An 18,606-nucleotide genomic window follows, 5' to 3' on the forward strand; every position below is an offset into this window, starting at 1 on the left:
TACAACATAACTTCTTTTCTTTTTTCCTTAAAAGGACTGAATGAAATAATGATTCTAAGTTTAAAGTAATTCAAGCTTTGGAGTTTAATCCTTCTTTCTGTCATTTGAAATGCATCTTTGTGGAGTTCCTGATGTGGCACAGTGGTTAATGAATCTGACTAGGAACCATGAGGTTGTGGGTTTGATCCCTGGCCTTGCTCAGGGGGTTAAGGATCTGGCGTTGCCGTGAGCTGTGACGTAGGTCACAGACATGACTCAGATCTGGCATTGCTATGGCTCTGGGGTAGGCCGGCAGCTGTCGCTCTGATTCGACCCCTAGCCTGGAACCTCCACGTGCTGCGGGTGGAGCCCTAAAAAGCAAAAAAAAAAAAAAAAAAAAAAAAGTGGGAAGGAGCCACTCAGTGACTGCCAACCTAACTGCCACAGCCTCACCTGAGCAGGCTTTTAGAATACATCCTGGGCCCATCCCTGAAACTCCAATTCTATTGGTTTGGGATGAAGCCCAGGCACCAGTATTTTCATAGTCCTCAAGTGATGTGCAGGAAGGTTTTTTTTTGGGGGGGGGTGTGCTTTGTTCTGTCTTTTTGGCTGCACCGATGGCATGCAGAAGTTCCTAGGCCAGGGATCAGACCCAAGCCACAGCAAAAGGCATGAGACAGACAATCCCAAATCCTTAACTTCTAGGCTACCAGGGAACTCCAGAAAGGTGATTCTGATAGAGTTGTATTGCTCTAGATACTAAACAAGAAATTTTTAGAAAGTGCTAGAGGCAGCCAGGTGGTGGGGAGCTGGGTGGCCAGAAATGGCTGCAGGACACTGACAACTCTAGAGGGGAGGTTAAGTCATTTGAACCATCGCAGCGTTAGTACCCATCTTATCCAGAACTGTGGAGAGGTCAGCCACACAAGTACCAAAGGTAAAGGGGGTTGCTGGTGTGAGAACCACACATCAGGAAGAGGCTGCAGGCAGGAAAGAGCTGAGATGCGTCCCATGAGAGCAGGAACTCAGAACTGGGGTGTCTGAGCTTGACCCTGGCAGGGACGTGGGACTGGTTGTGACACCAGGACTACAGTGACAATCAGAGTGAGGGGAATGAAACTCCACATGCATGAGGGTTGCTGCTCCGATTCTTGGGTGATGTCACTACAACCCTGTCCCACTCTCCCCACCTAACCCCACATCTCTCCCTCAGTATTTACAACTCTCAATCCATCTATAAAATTAAAATTAAAGCTGAGTTCAACCTCTTCACCTAAATTCTGATCAAACGAATTGCCTAGGTAAATCCAATTAGAGCTCATTCCTATTCTTACAAGTATTTTAAACTTAGATATAGGCTGAATATACTACACATGCCCCATTTCCATCGACCATTCCACCTAACTGCAAAATAGGACATAATCAAATTTTCCCAAAATAACACAAAAAGATTATAAAAATTATGTAACTAAGACCCATATCTAATTTTAAAAAATCATTCTTTTCATTACCAAGTATTTTAGTAACAGCTATTAAAGTCAGTAATATCTAATTTCACATATACAAATTGTGAAAAATAAAGATAAAAAAATGCAAAAGGCATGAGACAGAGATGTTCGTTTTAAAAAAATTAAGTCAGCAGAGAGTTTTTATGTGTGTTCATTTATTGATTGTTGGGAATCAGCCTATTGAGAATACATGACATGCATTTTGGGGGAGAAATTAATCAAATCTGAAATGAAGCCATTCAAAAAGCCTGAGAGTTAAAAAGGTAGCAGAGATTAGCTCTAAAGACACTGTATGGGGTGACTCAAACAGCCATGTACAGTTGACATTAAGATTCCAGCTGCAAATACTTTGGAACTTATTTATTCTTAATTACTTAGGAACTACCAGGGAAGAGTGAGGATCACTCTGCCTCTCTAGCCTAAACTAATGCCAGGAAGAATGCTGTTCGATGAAGTACCAAAAACCAAAAATTTGCTCTCAAATTGTTCAAGGCGATTATATTTTTACAAATTCTTCCAAATCAATTCATGTGTCTTGGAATTATAAGTGGCCATCAGATTTAGAAAAGACAACAACTGATGTGAAAGACTGTATTCATTTCATTCCAGCATGATTTACTAACGATTTATAGTCTGTCCTAATACTAGCAGATTTTTACAGCATAGAGTCAATTTTTTCCCCAAAGTGTTTGTTTTGACTCACTGACACAATAAAACGATAGAGTTAAAGAATTCCAGTTACACTTAAAAGGGCAGAAAGATTAAGTTACTGGAATGTCTCAGACTGTAAATGAAAACTATTTAATTATAGATGTGGTATGTATGACAAAGATTATAACCTAAAACTGGATAAAATGTTGAAACGTATTCATAACGGCAGAGCTACATGCCACGTATTTCCCCCAAACTTTGTTATGGGTATTTTTTCTTAAACGGACATCAACGTCACCTGATATTCCAATGATTTGGATTGCTTTTCGTGGTAGCAGGAATAAAAAACAAAGGGAAAACAGAAATGGATATAACTCGGTGGAATAAAAAGGGGAAGATTTTGGCTTTTTGTTTTTGTTTAAAGAGGCAGTTTGTTCCTTCCATCAACTGTGTTCTTCTCTTAATGTCTCAGGGGAAGCTGGTTACGGCTTGCAGCGCTGGACAAATCGAGGGTATAAGCATACATCTCGGATGTGATACCTATCCAGAATCCAGGTTAGGAATCGTTCTAAGCCCAGGCCATACCCTCCATGTGGACAGGTGCCATATTTTCGCTGTTAAAAAAAAAGAGAGGAATAAATGCTTAGTTCAAAACATTGTCCAAAAAGGGGTTCCCATTGTGGCGCAGCAAAAACAAACCCGACTGATACCCATGAGGATGTGGGTTCCAACCCTGACCTCACTTAGTAGGTTAAGGATCAGGCGTTGCCGTGAGCTGTGGTGTAAGCTGCAGACACAGCTCTAATCTGGCATTGCTGTGGCTGTGTCACAGCCTGGCGGCTACAGCTCCTGATTCAACCCCAGCCTGCAAACTTCCATATGCCATGGATGTGGCCCTAAAAAGCAAAACAAACAAACAAACAAAAAACCTTGTCTAAAATAGTTTAAAATTTCCTACTGTCAGCTTAACATGGTTAAAAAGTCAACCCTTAAGCTATATACCTTCAAGGACCACATATGAAAAAATAATTTGGTATGAAAGGTAAACCAGGGATTTGCCACACTGGAAAGTAGATTTCAAACTTATAAATTAAGCCAATGTCTCCGTTTATCAGAAGAAAATAAAATATAGGCCAGCTATTGGTAGGATCTAATGACACAGTTCTAAAAACTCAGTAGCAACAAGCAAAGCCAGCAGTTACTTAGGTTTCCAAATTAAGTTACCATATGGCCACAGACAAAACCAGCAATACTCATGACACATTATTATAACCAAGAAACTGAATACAGTTCATTCAAGTGCCAAAGTACCACCCTTTTTAAAAATTTCAACTTATACAGAACTATTATAATGAAAAAAATGTAGTGTTTAAAAAATTTTTATATACCTGATCTGTATACCAGTAATAGGGAGTGGGGTCAATTTCTTCTCTTTTATAACCTGCCAGTAATTCTTCATTATCCCAGATACGCATTGAGCCTCCCACAATCTCACCAACATTGGGCATCAACACGTCAACCTTTAAAAATGAGGAAATAAAACGCAGTTACTAGCAGGCTCTCAGTCATGGCACTGCTCTAGAGTTTAAATGAAAGTCACGTATTTCAGAACTAACGGAGTACTGTGATCATGCAAAATTCAAATATTACTCCAATTCTATAATTTAACAAGGTAGGTTACACCCACTCAGAGGACAAAAACTACTTCTTTAAATATTGCAGATCTATAATGCAATATTTGCCATGAGCTGTATCTTATTCCAAGACAGTCCCCACCCCATTCAAAAGCAAAACCACAAATACTGTGTCACAAACGGACAGATTCGGTGAGGCGAGAATCCTCGGGACACCGCTGCATGTAGAAAGACTTGATCTCCACGGGAAACCGACACAGCAGGATCGGCTCATTAATGGTATCCGTCATGAGTCTCTCAGGAGCTTCTGGGATATCCTGAGGTTAAATGAGACTTCATTAACATTTGCAGCTCAAAAGGCAACGACTGAAGCAGTTCTGTGACCCACTGGCAGCCCTTCATCTTGCTCATGCCATGGAGTCCAGAATACACACCCACATGATGTAAGGGACAGTTTCTCTAAGGTAAACTGTGAACAGAACCGTCTCCTCCTGTATCTGTGCCATGCTGCCTGAGGAATGGATAAAGACCCACACAAAGCAAACCAAAGTTTCCCCCGCCATGATTAGGTTCTGCTCAGTCCCTTTTCCCCCACTCCCACCCCCAGCAGTGGCCAGCTTTTTTTTGGGGGGGGGGGGGCCTGCTGCACCCGTAGCATGTGGAAGTTCCCACGCCAGGGAATGAACCTGTTGCAGTGACAGTGCCAGTCTGCTGTGCCACAAAGGAACTCCTCAGTGGCCAGTTTTATCTAGGTCGAAGCAAATGTGGTCCACTCAGTCCCACAAGCATAAGATAACCAGTGAATGCTCCACAGCATCAATGATCGACACACAGAGTATATTATTAATAACACCAGCCTTTAAACTCTCCTGTTATCTCTGCTTCTTTCCTATTATAATAAATCTGCATGCCTTCAATGGTAGTTAAGTCACAGTCCTAAGACAAATAAGCAATGTCAAATTTTAAGTGTCACCACACCTGGAGGAGTTAGCCAATGGAAATTAGATGACGATGAATCAAGTTCTGCTTCCCTCTCAAACATCCTTCAGTAAACCACACAGAAATTCAAGTTAAAGCCGAAAACTCCTGTCCTAGTAAAAACTGACTGAGAGAACTGGACAAGACTCACTGATTTGTTTAATATGAAAACAAGAGGGAGCTTATTTAGCAATCACTTGGCACAGGTGGTTTCAAGCTCTAGTCCCTGGAGCCCTGTGCCCTCCTGAGATTCAGAGAGGAAACGGGAGGTGAGTGAGAGCTCTGTCTCTCAGCTTGTCACTGCTTCACATACTAGAGTCCTGTACACGATTTAACAGGGAGAAAGGGGCCTTACTGTATGTTCCAAAAGATCTGAGGACCTCTTACTACTCTAGCAGCCTTCCTGTATGAGATGACATCAATACAGTAAATGACTAGCCCAGAGGGCTTTCTGTGCCTCAGCCTCTGCTGGGCACTGAGCTCATTAAGTCCTTGCAGCTTTGCAAGGTGCCTCCAGGGCAGAGATAGGGAAGGGGTGGGGGGTGGGGTGGTCACTGGCCTTCAGCTACTCCCTCCACTTGGGAGGGCCTCTTACTCCAAAGCTTGAGTTTTTCCCACTCAGTCACATTACTTGGCTGAGTACTCAGTAACAACAGTTCTCAAGTTTTCAGCACCGAATTTGGTAATTATATGTCCTCAACTGAACTCATGAAACAACAAAATTTATATAGGCCTAGTACACTGTCTGTCCTCTCTGTAAATTCTTTCTAAAAACAAAACAAAATTCTAGTTTTTCTCTAAAACAGATTTGCAAATACTATGTAAGGAGAAATTAAATGCACAGAGAAGGGGGCTGAAAGTAATGTTAGCAATCTTTACCTCAAAACATGCTGGAAGGGTGGTGGCTGGCAAGACAGACAAGCTCAATGTCTCTGGGGCACCTGCCACCTTCCCCACCAAGCCTTTCCTGGCTTTGCATTTTAACGGAAGGCTATTTTCCTCTTTGTGTCATCTCCATAGGAAGGAGTTTTAATTCACTGTTTTGGGGGAAGGAATACTTTTTGAAAGAAAAGGATTTTCTTTTTCTCCAGAAAAACAAAACAAAATATATATACATGCCAATGCTTGGCATGTGATTTCAAAGTTCACAACTAAAACAAACAAACAAACAAAAAATGGAGTTCCCGTTGTGGCTCAGTGGTTAACGAACCCCGACTAGTATCCATGAGGACACAGGTTCAATCCCTGGCCTCGATCAGTGAGTTAAGGATCCAGCGCTGCCATGAGCTGTAGTGTAGGTCACAGATGCAGCTCGGATATGGCGTTGCTGTGGCTCTGGCGTAGGCTGGTGGCTACAGCTTCGATCAGACCCCTAGCCTGGGGAACCGCCATATGCCGTGGGTGAGGCCCTAAAAAGACAAAAAGAAAAAAAAAAAAAAAGTTCACAATTGTCTGAAGCATCCAGCCAGTCTAGAGAATTGCAATTAGACCTTGTAAGTCAAGACCAGGGATTGGTCATGGAAGAGGAGAGACAAAGGATGAGATGTGAAATTTACTGAAGGATGAGATGCTAAAATTTACTGAAGATTGTAAATAAAAGGCACTGCTCTAAGGCATATTCTACATCTATTAAGCCATGGATCCTAAGACAAACCCAAGACGGTTCCATGGTTATCATTTATTTGATGACAAGCCGATGCCTTCTGCAATACTGGTTAATTAACTAGAAGTAGCAATCCACTTGAGCACAAGACCAGCATGGAAACAATGACTGGAAAGAAATACCTCTCCAAATTCGTAGAAAGTTCCATCTTCTTTCTTTATATTGTGTTCTTTTAGCCACACAATAGCATCTGAATAGTTCATCCGTCTGAAAGGCCGTTTGGGGGGCTTGAAGTTCTACAGGAGAAAGGAAAAATACAGTGAATATAAAGAAACCATTAACATTTTAAGAAACACTATTTGCCATTATTGTAAAATATTACTGCAGGCTAAAAAACAATATGGACATTCCTAAAAATGGAAAATACATACAAAGTTTCTCCTATGTAAATTAAATTATGAAATTATTGGCAATGACTACTATCCAGTCGCAGTCTTCAAAATAGTAGCCCGGAAATGAGTGAAGGGGGTCAAAAGGTACCAACTTCCAATTATAAAACAGGCACGTCCTGGGGATGAAATGTACACAGCACGGTGACTACAGTTAATAATACTGCATTGTAAATCTGAAGTTGCCAAGAGTAGATCTGAAAAGGTTGCGTCACAAGAAAAAAAAGTTGCAACTCTGGTGTGGTGAACATTTTCCAGTATATACATATATCAAATCATTATGTTGCACACCTGAAACCAATGTTATATATCAATTATATCTCAAAAAACATACATATTTTTTATTTTATTTTTTATCTTTTGTCATTTTCTGGCTGCACCTGCAGCATATGGAGGTTCCCAGGCTAGGGGCCTAACCAGAGCTGTAGCTGCTGGCCTACACCACAGCCACAGCAATGCCAGATCCGAGGCACGTCTGCAACCTACACCACAGTTCAGGGCAACGCCATATCCTTAACCCACTGAGTGAGGCCAGGGATTGAACCTGCAACCTCAGGGTTCCTAGATGGATTCATTAATCACTGATCCATGATGGGAACTCCTCAAGAAATACATATACAAATATATATACATTAGTCACTTATTTAAAAGCTCACCAAGCTATTATATCTCTAAAAAACAAAGGTATGAGAGTACAGACTTTGCTGCCTTCCAAATCAGTATCATAGTTTTGCGTTTTCATAAAACAGCAGACCTACCGGGTTGAGCTCTCGCACTATGCCTGCTGCTGACGATTTCATGACTCTTTCTACCACATCACAAACCAAGTCCTCCAATCGGTTCAGGAGCTCCTCAAAGGTCAGGAAAGGGCACTCTGCTTCCACGTGAGTGTATCTGAGGAACAAGGCACTAGCTCAGAGTTCCCAGGCTAGGGATCGCATCGGAGCCACAGGCCAGCCTACACCACAGCCACGGCAATGCCAGATCCTTAACCCACTGAGTGAGGCCAGGGATCAAACCTGTGTCCTGGTGGATACTAGTCAGATTCGTTACTGCTGAGGCACAAGGGGAACTCCCTAAACATATTTTCTTCAAAAAAATTAAAAACAAAAACAAAAATACTATTTCATACTCAGCCAGATGCCTTCGTGTTCTGGACTGTTCTGCCCTGTATGACTGTGCGATACAAAAAACATCTCCCAGAGCTGGAATGCAGGTCTCCAGGTACAGCTGAGAGGACTGTGTCAGGTATGCCTCTTCTCCAAAATAATCCAGCTTGAAGAGTGTGGCCCCGCCTTCCACCTGTGTTTGCACTAATGTTGGAGGAGTGACCTGTTCAAATAGAGAGGAGGAGTGAGTAAAGCACCACTGTTCAAAACCTGCACAAGGCATCATTTGCAAAAGATGAGGAAGGCACACTTACTTCGTAGTACCCCCTATCGAAGAAGTGCTCTCTAAAGCACCTGGTGATCACGGAACGTGCTTTTAGGATTTTGGACATGTTTTCTCCCCGGATCATCATGTGTCTGTTGTTGAGCTGGACGTCAACATCAGACTCCTCATTGATCAAGTTATCAGCACCTCCAGCAGGGGCCAATCCAATCAGTTCCCAGAAGTCACAACTCAGCTCATGGCCCCCTGGAGCCTACATTTTTAAAAGGGGGGGGGGGGGGAGGAAACACAAAATTTGCAGTTTTAAAGACTTTTATTTATATCAAAGTTTTTAGTAAGCTAATTTTCTAAGAACCTGATGATTATTAGCTTATTCTTCGAAAAACAGATCTAAGGATTGAATTTATATTGACATATTTAATATTTCCTTCAGAGTAAGTTAACACAATTTTTTAAAAATAGAAAAGCACAAACTAGAAAATAAAGTATAATCCCATGACTAACTATTGTTAAACTCTGGTAGGTGTCTAGCCTTTGCCCAATAATTTAAAAGTAATACCCACATAGAAAAACTCCTTAAATGCAAACCTTTTATACTAAAAGCTCTTTCTCTTTGGAACACACATATAGTAAAAATTCAAGTTCTCCCTAGTAATTCCATTGAAAGCATTTTAGAAGCCATGTTTGGAATATATAGTTACCTTGGTGCCAAAAACTGGACAGCAAGTTAACAATCATGAAAACCATTCCATTTTGCAATCAAATTACTTCCAAGGAAAATTCAGTGAACTTGAATCAGATATTCATATTTTTTTTTTTTTTTCTTTTTAGGGCTGCACTTGCAGCATATGGAGGTTCCCAGGCTAGGGGTCCAATCAGAGCTACAGCTGCCGGCCTTCACTACAGCCACAGCAATGCCAGATTCAAGCTGCAGCTCATGGCAACACCTGATCCTTAACCCACTGAGTGAGGCCAGGGATTGAGCCCGCATCCTCATGAATCCTAGTCAGGTTTGTTAACCACTGAGCCACGATGGGAACTCCAGATAATCACTCTTAATATAGGTTCTTTACATGATCTCTGGGAGATTCTCTTTTATCAATATTTCTAGTGTATTAGGAGGACCCTATGGACTCCCTCTGGTGGTTAATATGTCACGTTTGCTTTCTTCAGTAAACAAATATAACCACAGTTGTAATTTGGACTATAATTACCATCAAGTAACTATAACTGGGATAGGTTACATGTCTGTTGGCTGGGGAACAAACAACAAAAATATATACATATTTTTTTAAAGAGGCTTTCAAATTCTATTCAAAAGTTTCAGAGTTAGATTACTGTTCTTTCCTGAAAAACTTGGGCAGAGTTTTTATTTCTGCCTAGCACACAAGCAAATCATTCTAGGCCATGAAGATTATTCAGAAGCTCTTTGTGTTGAAAATCCCTGAGATTGTTACATCATATGAGCTGTACAGCAAACACATTTAGCCAGAAAAGGAATAAGCCTACCAAATTTAGCATGTGCATCACATCTCTATAGTTACATAGCAAATGCCAAAAGTACCAATGAAGACAGTAGAAGACAAACAAGCACACAACCTATTCACCCAGGGAGGAACTGAAGGCACTCACCTGCTTGCCCTTTGGGGTGAGTTTTAGCATGCCATACACTGCAACACTACTCTCAGTGGACAAGACTACTCCATTGTAACACTGACACTATAAAAAGATCAAGTTCAAATTTAGTTATTCCCATTTACATTAAAATACAGAAAAGCACAAAGGGAATTATTTAAAAACAAGTTATCCAAAACTAGTAAAACAAGAAGATGGCCATTTTTTAATATTAATAAAGAACAGCTATTTTTGTGGGAGAAAGATTTATCGATATATAGATACACACATATATTGTAAATACATACTTTACACACATACATATGCATAAACAATACTAGCCCACATCTCTTACAAGTGTCTGGAAAGTTCGTTTCTCTCTTTCTTTAAAATGTAGACTGTTAAAAGAGCACACAGAGTCCATATAGGCTATGATCATCAGTGCTTACAAAAACCATTAGGAGAAATGTTTTGGGGAACTTTATAAAGGAGTGACCAGGCCGTCAATACCTGAACCGCTAATCATAAAGACAACTGAAATTATGAGTGCTTTGTGATGCGATGTAGTTGGAAGAATATGGCTTTGTTCATGAAGTAGTTGTATCAAAAAAAAAAAAAAAAAAAAAAAGAAGACGATGAATCCAACCAGAACTAACCTCCAGTTTATAACAGAGAAGTTAGAGGAACATATTAATTGACCCTTAGGATACAATCAGCCAAATCCAGAATGTGAGAAGTTTCACAGGAAAAATGACCATGTTTTTTCCAATAAATGGCAAGGTGGGTGGGAGGAAGAAAATGAAAAGGGAAAACTGCTATAAACTAAGAAAGATTTTAGACACACAAGATGTAGATCTTGTCTGGATCCTCATTCAAAGGAACCAACTGTAAATAGGCATGAATCAATTGGGAAAATGTGACAGGGTATTTAAGTTGTGTTAACTCTGGAGTGTGTGTGTGTGTGTGTGTGTGTGGGAGAGAGAGAGAGATAATGGTGGTGTGGTTACATTAAAAATATTTCTTCTTGGATATGCATATGTAAGTATGATTGTATGATATATGATGTCTGGGAGGTAAAAGGGGGGAGCAGTAAACCAGAAATTATCTTAGTTGTTCCTTGTTAGGAACTTAATGTATGTGCAAGTGCCCTCCAAATTCACATGTTGAAATGCTTCCCTGCAACGTGATGGTATTAGGAGGTGGGTAGTCGAGGGCAAGAGGGTGGAGCCCTCGTGAATGGGATTATGCTCTCAGGACAGACAGTCAGGAGAGAGCCTGCCTTGCCTCTCTGCTCTGCTATGTGAGGATGAGGACGCAAAGGAACTGGGCCCTCACCAGAACTCAGCAGTGCCAGCAACCTGATCTGGACTTCCAACCACTAGAACGGTGAGAAAGAAATTTCCGTTGTTCAAGGGAACCCTCCTGCACTGTTGGTGGGAATGTAAACTGGTACAGCCACTATGGAGAACAGTTTGGAGATACCTTAGAAATCTATACATAGAACTTCCATATGACCCCGCAATCCCACTCTTGGGCATCTATCCGGACAAAACTCTACTTAAAAGAGACACGTGCACCTGCATGTTCATTGCAGCACTATTCACAGTAGCCAGGACATGGAAACAACCCAAATGTCCATCGACAGATGATTGGATTCGGAAGAGGTGGTATATATACACAATGGAATACTACTCAGCCATCAAAAAGAATGACATAATGCCATTTGCAGCAACATGGATGGAACTAGAGAATCTCATACTGAGTGAAATAAGCCAGAAAGACAAAGACAAATACCATATGATATCACTTATAAGTGGAATCTAATATCCAGCACAAATGAACATCTCAGAAAAGAAAATCATGGACTTGGAGAAGAGACTTGTGGCTGCCTGATGGGAGGGGGAGGGAGTGGGAGGGATCGGGAGCTTGGGCTTATCAGACACAACTTAGAATAGATTTACAAGGAGATCCTGCTGAATAGCATTGAGAACTTTGTCTAGATACTCATGTTGCAACAGAAGAAAGGGTGGGGGAAAAAATATAATTGTAATGTATACATGTAAGGATAACCTGACCCCCTTGCTGTACAGTGGGAAAATAAAAAATAAATAAATAAATAAAAGAAATTTCCGTTGTTCAGTTTATGGTACTTAGTTACAGCTGCTCAACTAACACGTTACTGAAGCTGAGTGATGAGCATGCGAGGTTTCTTCCTACTGTTCCATTTTTTAGATGTTGGAAATTTTCCACAATAACGTAAAAATAAGTATACAGATCCTAAAATTCCCCAAACCAACAATGAAAGAACCTATTGAAAAAATCTAATTTTCATCTATCATAAATATGAGAAAATGTTTACCAGATCATCTGACAAGACGCACTGAAGATAACCTGTACCATCTCGCAACACAAGAAACATTAAATTCTTTCCTAAAATGAGAAAGAGATACTTAGCTAGACTGTTCACAAGGCACTTGAAAGTACCTTCTCATAATTTAGATAAAGAAACCACCAAGGTTAAATGTTGAAAGTTCAAACCTCCCACATGTCCTTGTTCCTCTAAAGCATCCATGAATAATATCACTACTTGGCTTTTTTTTTTTTTTTTTAATTGCTTTTCAGGGCCACACCCATGGCACATGGAAGTTCCCAGGCCAGGGGTCAAATCAGAGCTGTAGCTGCCGGAAAGCCACAGCAAGATCTGAGCTGCATCTGTGACCTACACCACAGCTTACGGCAACGCTGGATCCTTAACCCACTGATCGAGGCTAGGGATTGAACCTGTGTCCTTATGGATACTAGTTGGGTTCCTTACCACTGAGCCACAATGGGAACTCCACTACTCAGTATTTGTAAAGCATTTTAACTTCATTGTATTTTCAAACCCTGTGTGAGCCTCCTGACCCACATGATCATGGGAGAGCCAGACAGTAAGCACGTGAGCTGAGGGATTCAGTCTTATTCACCACTGATCTCTGCAATGCCTAGTACAGTACATTCAGCAGGAAGTGCATATACACTGCTGCAGAGAATCACTCTTTTGGTTTTTTAAGCCCCATTTCTTTTTACAAAGGATTTGATAACCACTTATAATAAAAGACATGAAATAAAATAATAAAATAATAAAAATAAAATAATAAAAACCCTAACCCTAACCCAAAAATGAATCCTGACTAGGAATCATGAGGCTGTGGGTTCGATCCCTGACCTTGCTCAGTGGGTTAAGGATCCTGCACTGCTGTGGCTGTGGCGTAGGCAGGCAGCTATGGCTGATTTGACCCCTAGCCTGGGAACCTCCATATGCCGCTGGTGCGGCCCTAAAAAGACAAAAAGACAAGTAAATAAATAAATAAATAATTTAAAAAGTTTTAACAGTCATAATAAATAAGAACAAATCTGGGGGTTCCTATGGGGCGCAGTGGGTTAAGGATCTGGTGTTGTCACCGCAGTGGCTAAGGTTGTGGCTGTGGCACAGGTTTGATCCCTGGCCTGGGAACTTCCACATCCTGTGGGTATAGCCAAAAAACCAAAAATCAATTAAAAAAAATTTTTTTTTAAAAAGAACAAATTTAGGATATAAATCACTATTTCCTTTAAACAGCTAGCATTCCCAAACTACTATATATAGACTGGATAAACAGTAAGGTCCTACTGTACAACACAGGGAACAATATTCAATATCCTGTGATAAATCAACATGGGGAAGAATATGAAAAAGAATGTATATACGTATAATTGAATCACTCTGCTATATAGCAGAAATTAACACAACATTGTAAATCAATTATACTTCAACTTAAAAAACAAAGAAAAGCTAGCATTCCCAAACAAAAAACCAACTAAATTTTTTTTTTAAGTTCTTCACATAAGACCAGAGATATTGAAAATTAAAGAGACACAAGACAGCTACTTCAGTTACCTTGCCTACGCAGCCTGTGGACCCAGCCAAATACTTTCACTCTTTGACCTCGATACCCTTCTAATGCACAAATCTTCACCTGTCAAGTTAAAAGACATAACAATTGATCCAGCATGTCATTTATCACAGGTCAACTTTTTCACAAATGTTAGATGGATGGCGGGAAAGTGTTAAAAATTCACAAATGGTGTGAAACTGCAGACAGTTGCTCCATGGCAGGTCAGAGCCAAAAAATTTCCTTGGACTAGAGGAGCTGAAAAAAAAAAATCCAAGTCTTCTTTCTCTTGGTACAAAACTGGCGATGAGAACCACCCAGAATTTCAGATTTTCTGTATCGAATCAATGAATAACAGAATTCACACTAGCGAGGACTTGCAGAACCCTTTCCCTGACCTCAGTGACCCTCCAGCTCCTCTGAGTGGTGGAAACTCCAAGGCTGGCCTTTTGTCTGGTGGGTGACAGAGAGAGGTGAGGAGAGGGAGGGGTTGGTGGATGTGGCCAAGAAAACAGCTTCACCACTAAGGAAGCAAGAAAAATAGGACAATCCAGCAGCAGTAAGAACTGATCGAAATCTAACCGTGTCCATTCACAGCCCAGTGCTCTGTTCTAGAAAGAATATAGATATAATCCACTTTCAAAAAAAAAAATTTTTCACAAAAAAACTTTCTCTGTTTGAGAAATCATGAAAATCATGGCTATCCATTTCTTCCTTTTCTGGTGAAGAAACTGATACCAAGGCAAGGTAAAATCACTTGACCGATACCACACAGCCTGGCCAGGCCTGGATCCCAGGGCTGCTAGCTTTTAGTTGGGATAGAACTCGTTCAACACACAATTACTAAGTTTTATTTAAAAATAAGACCCATAATAACCAGCCTCATAACCCTCAAACATTATTTCCCTCTCTCCCTTCTGAAAGAAGAGACAAACAGTGCAAAAAAAAAACACCTCCCCACAGCACGCAGCATACCCTTCAGACACAGAAAGAACAGTCCCAAGTGGCAAGTCTACAATATTTGAAATGACAGATGTCACACTTACACATTTTGGCTCTGGGAGACTTGGATCATTTTTTATGGTAATCTTCTTTGCTTCTTCCAGGTTCTTCTCTCTTCGCAGATTGTCTTCCGCCTAGTTTTAATAATCAGGCAATTATTAAAATGGTTAACACAGCTTCTGGTGTCCAAATCTGAAAAATGCTCACAGAGCAAACCCACTACTCACCTCTTTCTTTTCCCGGGATTCACTCTTCATCTGTTCCCTGTGCCACATTTTTCTAATGTTCTTCATCTGTGATTTAGAAATAACATCCCACCTCTAGAGGGATAAATAAATATTGTTTTCAACACCTCTGTCTTCTTATGAAAATTTCATCACAAAATATAATTCTATAGAGTTTTGGGTTCATCCTACCTCATTTTCTTTTTGTGAATCTACGTAAATGGTAGGAAAAGGTTCTTTTCCAGCTGTCATCAAAGCCTTGGGGAGGGAGGGAGGAAAAGGACATTTCTTTAACATTGCAGTGTTCAAAATCAAAATATCACTTGAATTATGACATAACTTCGATCATTTAGAACATAATCAAGAGCCAAGAAGAAAGCATAAAGACCCCACCAGCCCAGGGTCAATGTTGGTAGAAGGAATGGCTGAACATACTAGGAATATTTTGCTTAAAGTAGAACAGTCCTTTCCCAAATAATTCTAGTAAGTTTGGTTACATAGTATATAGTTTCCCATACTAGAAGACTAGGAGCAACAGACTTTTTTTTTTTTTTTGGCCACACCCAAGGCATATGGAAGTTCCTAGGCCAAGGACTGAATCCAAGCCACAGCTGCAACAATGCTAGATCCTTAATCCACTGAGCCACAGTGGAAACTCCCAGGAGCAAAAGATTTTAGGTGGCTGTGGGGACCAATGGGAGGTACACTAACAACAACAGAAGAGAGAGTTAACGGCACATCCAGATGGTTAATCCTCACTGAGAAACCAGGGAAGTCATTTCTTTCTTTCTTTCCTTCTTTTTTTGGTCTTTTTAGGCCACACCCACAGCATATGGAGGTTCCCAGGTTACGGAGCTACAGCTGCAGGCCTACACCACAGCCACAGCAACGCCAGATCTGAGCCGCATCTGCGAACTACACTACAGCTCATGGCAACGCCAGATCCTTAATCCACTGAGTGAGGACAGGGATTGAACCCACAACCTCATGGTTCCTAGTGGGATCCGTTTAGCCATGAGAGGAACTCCTCTGCTTCTCTTTTTAACAATTAGACTTTGTAAGGATGTTTGTAAACCATTGAGAATTCATTTATCACCTGCCAGTCTGTACTGACCCTTTCTTTGTTATTACTGAAATTCAAAGTGCCTAACTGTAATTCTCCAAATCAGAAGGACACACTTTTGCAAGCAGCGACATTTGGCAAGCATCCATCTAAACAGTTCTGAGGAGCCAGAGGAATCACCCCAACAATCCAAAAAGAGATTTCTAAGAATTAAAAATAAGACCCAGGTTTGACACACCAAAACATAACCACAGAGTAGGAGCTAAACAAGGGGAGAATGGTCCCAGGACAGGAACACTCGACAATAACCTAAACAAACAGTGTAACAGTTCACAAGGAGGTGGACTGGCCAGACATGGTCACACAGTAAAAAGAGTGTCAGGGAGCTCCCTGGTGGCTTCCTGCTATGGCATGGGTTTGATCCCTGGCCTAGGAACTTCTGCATGCTGTGGGCACAGCCAAAAAATAAAAAAAGGGTGTCAGGGCAGTGGTCTTCCTAGTGCTGTCCTGGGAGAAGGCTTTAACCATCTTCCTCATGTGGCAGCTGCAGCCATTCCAGTCAACAGGCAAGGCCATGACTACTTTCAGAGGAACGTCTGGGCCCACAATGTTGCAATCAGTTACCCACTCATGTCCCAAGTCGCTCTCTCCAAGAACCCATCTGAAACATCTTTGGCTTTCCATGTAAGTCTCCTTAGGAAGAATATACTAAACTCACTGGAGGCTTCTATGCCCTGAGAAATAATAGTTCATTAATAAATTAGCACCCTGGTTTCAGGCTCATAACTCATGAGTTCCTGAGTGTCTGCTCTGAGAAATGGGTCCTTTCTTGGTAGACAGATGTAAATCTGGTCTTGAGTCGTCTCAAGGCTCAGGATCACACCTGGAATTGAGTGGTAAATTCACTGAGAGAATCCTTAGAGTCAGTTTGGAAGAAATGTGGACACGAACTCAGTATGACTGAGGGAAGCTGACTTCTAGTTCTACAAGAATTTAAAAAACAGCTATCTGACTAATTGTAGAGAAAAATTCCAAGATGCAGTGCCTCATGGTAAGGAAGAAGACACAAGCTTAGACTTAGCTCATCTAATACCCTAAAACTTCATTTTCTGTATCCAGTCTTTACTTGCCATTTTCTGAAAATTCTCTTCCAAACCTAGTGCATGAAATAACACTCCTGATAAGTCACATAACAATTGACATGAGTCATTAATAAATGCAAAGTCTTTTTCCTAATGAGAAAGAGACTCTACCTTAAGACCTGTTTTAAAAGGTTTCTCCTTGGTTCCATCACCAGTAGCATCACTTCCCTCTCGGTCCGAGACATAAAGCTCTGCTGTTTTACAAAATGAGAATAAGTCACTCGTTTGGCCAATAATTATCAGTCCCCTCACACTGCAGCTACTTTATTCATTCTTTATAAAGAAAACAAGCATCTGATTGGTAAAAATTATCAAGGTCCAAAATAAATTATAATTACTTTCCCATTCCCCTATTCAATGGCATCCATCTTGTAAAAAGAGATTATTAATTCGGCTTTTCAAAATGAACTTTGATCATTTTAATTTGTGATACTGCTATTGGAGTCCTCAATAACAAAGCAAGGGCTGTAAAATTGGCCAGACCAGACCAGAAACTTGGATGTCGTACCTCAAAAGCCAGTGACCCTGGAGAATTCAATTAACCTTTCTGGGCTTATAAGATGAGGAAAACAATACCCATCTTGAAGTACTGAGAATGAAACATAAATCAGATATCCTAGTGCTAGAAGACAGATATTAAATAAATACCAGTTTTCTCTGGTCTTTAAAGGAAACCAAAGCTCTGAGGTTAAACAAATCGCAGAAGGCCTCCCAACTAATTAAATGAGCCATAACAAATTCAGGTCCTCTCAATCTCTACTTTCTTCTACTGCACCATATGGTCTCCCAGAAAATCTCAATATAAACAAGTGTATATGAAAGATAATTCGCATTCCAAAATCATTTCCTGATGATCTCTTGGAAGAGTCACATATTTGGGGGCTGCCCTGTGGTCTGGCCATGCCCCGCCGTGCCTAAATCTCAGCTGAATTAAGGGATTTCTCCCAATGGCGCAGGGCCCGGAGCGGCCGCCACCCCAGCACGAGGAACCCAGATCTCTAGATGGGGGGAAGGGACCCGCCTGCCCCGCGAGAGTGGACTCAGAGCAGGTCCAGGCCCCTTCCCTCTCCCGTCATTCACGTAAACGGTGGCGGGGCGCCCACTCTGCGCCAGACTTTAAGAGTATGAGTTGTACTCAGCCAGAACAAGGTTCCTGCCACAGGCAGGGAGCTCCGCGCCACTTACACACCCCGGGGTCCCCGAGCTCACTCACCAAGCACCATCCCCGCGGTTGCCCTGGTCACGTCCAAGGACATCACCTCCAACAAGCAGCCGCCTTACCACCCGCAACGTGCCGCCGCGACTTCCTCAACTCGGATGTTGCATCATGTAACGTAGTGCAGAAGTCGTCGCAGTAAGTCACCGAAGGGTCGCTGCTCCATTGGTTACAGGAGGTTTCAGGATGTGGGCGATCGACGCCGCGGCCTCCATCTTTGGGCCGGGCAGAGGCTAT

The 18,606-nt window shown here is 41.3% G+C and overlaps 1 protein-coding gene and 1 long non-coding RNA gene across 3 annotated transcripts; one reads left to right on the forward strand and one right to left on the reverse strand.

The window, feature by feature from the left end:
* Nucleotides 1-1,622: 1,622 nt before the first annotated feature.
* On the reverse strand, nt 1,623-18,484 carry NARS1 (asparaginyl-tRNA synthetase 1). Of its 2 annotated transcripts, none has more exons than XM_005659487.4 (15): nt 18,367-18,484; nt 17,265-17,344; nt 15,141-15,206; nt 14,952-15,044; nt 14,769-14,858; nt 13,728-13,806; nt 12,168-12,238; nt 9,827-9,913; nt 8,226-8,447; nt 7,935-8,134; nt 7,561-7,696; nt 6,536-6,649; nt 3,958-4,089; nt 3,527-3,658; nt 1,623-2,752 (listed from the first exon to the last, which is right to left on the reverse strand). In XM_005659487.4, exons 1-15 carry the CDS (start codon nt 18,407-18,409, stop codon nt 2,621-2,623), a joined length of 1,677 nt encoding a protein of 558 aa, XP_005659544.1. In that variant the 5' UTR covers nt 18,410-18,484; the 3' UTR covers nt 1,623-2,620. The 2 variants fall into 2 exon arrangements, with proteins under 2 accessions (XP_005659544.1, XP_003121503.3); XM_003121455.7 differs by having other exon boundaries at nt 17,265-17,347.
* Nucleotides 7,140-11,934, forward strand: LOC146406310 (uncharacterized). Its single transcript, XR_014809968.1, has 2 exons — nt 7,140-10,846; nt 11,157-11,934. It is a non-coding gene; the product is annotated as an uncharacterized LOC146406310 (long non-coding RNA).
* Nucleotides 18,485-18,606: the final 122 nt, after the last annotated feature.

Source organism: Sus scrofa, chromosome 1 (genome assembly GCF_054392235.1).
Source record: "Sus scrofa isolate SSC_HxYL_T2T_F1_AM1 chromosome 1, Sscrofa_HxYL_maternal_Yorkshire_Landrace_v2.0, whole genome shotgun sequence".
Lineage (NCBI taxonomy): Eukaryota > Metazoa > Chordata > Mammalia > Artiodactyla > Suidae > Sus > Sus scrofa.